The sequence below is a fragment of the Benincasa hispida genome, chromosome 12 (genome assembly GCF_027475165.1).
Source record: "Benincasa hispida cultivar pf3 chromosome 12, pf3_genome.v1.1, whole genome shotgun sequence".
In the NCBI taxonomy this organism is placed as follows: domain Eukaryota; kingdom Viridiplantae; phylum Streptophyta; class Magnoliopsida; order Cucurbitales; family Cucurbitaceae; genus Benincasa; species Benincasa hispida.
The window spans coordinates 19867438-19870930 of record NC_143489.1 but is presented as its reverse complement, the minus strand read 5'-3'; the positions used below and the strand labels follow the sequence as shown (position 1 = coordinate 19870930).

The window sequence follows — 3493 nt, the reverse complement described above, 5'->3', positions numbered from 1 at the left end:
AAAAATAATAAGAAATATGATATAACTAAAAATATATGATATATATGATTGATTAGTAACATATATATATATATAGATATATATAGATATAGATGTATGTAAAATAAAATAAAAATGAACGAAAAAAAAAGAAAAATAGAGATACCCTCAAGTCAGAAATATGGAAAATCCATATTTCAAGAGGGTATTTAAAACTCTCTAGACATCCTTCGTCCGGACATCTTATCTTCAGATGTCGAAACATCTCATAATACAGTAAAAAATTATCAAAAAATTTACGTGAATTGATCCTATCACATGTTTTTTTCTTAACAAGCAAATATTAAATTTTGAAGAAAACAGTAAAAAGTAAAAACTCCACTTTTGCGCCCATTGCCATATCCAAATCCACAACCATAACACACCCAAAAAGATAACAAAAAAAATTCCACCTTAATTATTAGGACAACCAAAGCAATTGGAATAAGAGCAAAGCCTAAAGAAATCAAAAAGTTGGTTCCAAACCTTTCATTTTCTTATCAATTAACACACAACACAACTTTGTTGTATACATTTAAAAAAAAAAAAAAAAAAAAAAAAAAAAAAAAAAAAAAAAAAAAAAAAAAAAAAAAAAACCCAATTTTCTGTCATCCCAGCACCCCAAACCTGTGGCCCCAACTACACATTTTCCCAAAGGACTCCCAAAATTCCCATTATCCATTTTCTCCTTTTTGCAATTTTACCCCTGCCCCCAACTTTATCAACTTGGAAGCCCTCAAATAAAATTACTCTAGAAAATTTATTCCCCTAAAACCCCCCCCATAGTTTACAACATTCAGACCAAAAGAATCGTATATTATCCCTAAATATATATACTAATAACATTAACAACCTTTTGCAGTTTTCCTTTTTCCGCCCTTTTCTCTTCTTTATTAGCATTTTCGCCCCAGTACTTTACCTTATTTCCATTTGTATTCCCACTCTTCTTGCTCTTTAAACCTCCTCAAAACCCCTTCAATGGCGACGTCGAACGCGTCTCTAACTCCGCCGGTGCCGTAAATAAACTTTGGAATTGACTCGATCACTCTCTCTCTCATCTCCCTCACTTCCTCTCTGCTAAACCTCTCCAGAGCCGCTTCAATGGAGACTGTCCCGTTCTTCACCGCGTTCCGGTCTATAAAAACCGAGTAACTTTCCCGTTCGCCTGGTAAGAACCACTCGTACTGGTAATACGCCGTCCGTCGCCAGAAAAACACCGGAATCGCCCCGGCTACCATGCAGTCGAAGATCGATCGCCGTGTGAAGCTGTCTCCTCGCGGCTGGAGGCAGAAATCTGAGGTGAGAAATGTCTCGAGAATCGTCGATGTTCCGTTAGAGCAGCGGCTGCCAGCGCAATCGACAACGCGGCATTTCTCCGCTGCGGAGTTCCGGCACTGGTCGAGAAGCACCGCTCGGAAGTCGTTGCGGAAGGCGGCGCGGGTGGCTCCGGCGAAACAGAAGAGGTGGGTACGACGGCGCGTGCGTACGAATTCCTGCCAGGCCGTTATGTCGTCGTGGGTTTTGGGATGGAATCCTGTGGGGTAAGGTACACCGACGTCAAAATAATCCCATGGATTACGCTCTATCAAAAGACGAGTTATATTTCTCATTCCGGGTAAATAAATACACCCCGATCCCCAATCTTTATCCTTGCTACGGCGGAAATCCCATGTGATGCGCCCCATTGTTATGAAATGATCCCAGCCGTTGGATCTTTTGTAATATTCTTGATTCGAAAGCCATTTTAGAATCATACGGCAATGCTGATCCCGTTCCTCTCCGGTTGAATTCGTCCAGAGGAATTTCCCCACTGCGAGTCCAGCGTAAAACGGTATGTAAAACGCCGTAGCGGATTCCGGCTCTGAGACACGGCATTTATGCTTCATAATCCGATTATGGAAAATGATCTCCGTTACGAATTGGTCCGTCCAGTACCACGACGGAAGGAGACTCTCCGGTATGATTCCGGTTAAGGAATCGGCTCTCTGGCCGAATCCGCCGTTCGCCATCGCGCTGCAGCTCGAGCTCCATGGATTCAGATTGTCGCAGTTTTCGAGAATTTCCTGGTTAAATACCGTCGGCAAGTTGTAGACGAAGATCCGGCCGTGTTTGCAATTTTCGCCGTCGTTAACGGCGGGGGAGACGGCGACGGAGGGGAAGCGGTGGAATCGGTTGGTGGAGGAGGAAAGCGCCGGCGGGAGAGGGAGAGGGAGGAAGCGGATGGTGAAGAGGAGGAGGATCTGGAGACAGAGGATTACGAGTAAAAGCCATAGCCGAGATTGTTGATGGTGAAACTGCTGTAACAAGGAATTGAATGAATTCTTCTTATCGAATAACTCAGAGGACTTGAATTTCTTCGGGTGGTGGTCCGCCGGCGAGGAGTTACCGGAAAGAGGAAGCATCAGAATGGCGAGTGTGACTGTCACCGTCAGCCGTCACCGCCAGGGGAGAATTTGGGATTAAAGTGAGGAAGAAGAAGAGGGCTGAGTTGTGTGTGAAGATGGAGGTGTAAAACGAAGGGCTGAAATTTTATTAGGAGAAGGGAGATGACACGTGTCGAGTTGGGTTACCGGCTGAGAGAGCAACCGACAGCGTATTAAGTTATTTGTGACCGACAAGTGCCGGTTTTTCTTTTTATTTTTTATTATGGTTGCCAGAACGAGGACGCTGATGATGAAGCAACAAAATTCCTAAACAATGCGAGGATTCCGTGGACTTCTCCGTTGATATTTCTAAGCGGCGGAGGGTAATATTGGTAAAAGTAAAATCGATTATCATCCTATTTTTTCATTTCAACTATTTAAGGTAAAATAGTGATATATATATATATATATATATTACTCAATGTAGGAATCATTATAGTTTTCGCTTTACAGTTTCATATTCAATATTCAATGTTTTGACTTTACTTTAGATTTTTTTTATTTTATTAATCAATTTAATTTCTAAAATAAATACAAACAATTTTTTTTATATATATATAAATCTTAAACACATGCATTTATGAAACCTTAAACAAATGATTTCTATTATTTGTTTATTTTGTAAAAAGTATCTTTACGTTTATTGTTAAAGTGCAAGACTCAGATGTACAAAACATGCTTATTGATGTATATATTTTTATTTATGGGGGCTATTTTAAGGTTTACAAATGTTATTTTTACCATTTTTTTTAGTACGACTTTGGAACGAAAGATCGAACCTTCGGAGGAAAATCATGTCAATTATCATTAAAAAATATATCTTTTTTTAGTATATGAAAACTTCAAATTTGAATATATTTTAAGAATATAACAATTGGTAAGATTATATATTAAGAGAAGAACTAGATCGCAGTAAAAATACCACTAGAGATATCTACGTTTTTCACGAGGCCTGGAGAATCCCCATTTAGATAGAGAATGAGAGAGGAGAGGGGATGGATAATAACTTATTTTATTTCGTTTAAGAGGTTTAAGATTTTCTTTTCTTTTCT

General features: G+C 39.5%; 1 protein-coding gene across 1 annotated transcript; it reads right to left on the bottom strand.

The window, feature by feature from the left end:
* Positions 1-484: 484 nt before the first annotated feature.
* Positions 485-2920, bottom strand: GT18 (glycosyltransferase 18). Its single transcript, XM_039020545.2, has one exon. The coding sequence runs from the start codon at positions 2418-2420 to the stop codon at positions 939-941; it is 1482 nt and encodes a 493-aa protein (XP_038876473.1). The 5' UTR covers positions 2421-2920; the 3' UTR covers positions 485-938.
* Between the last annotated feature and the right edge of the window lie 573 nt (positions 2921-3493).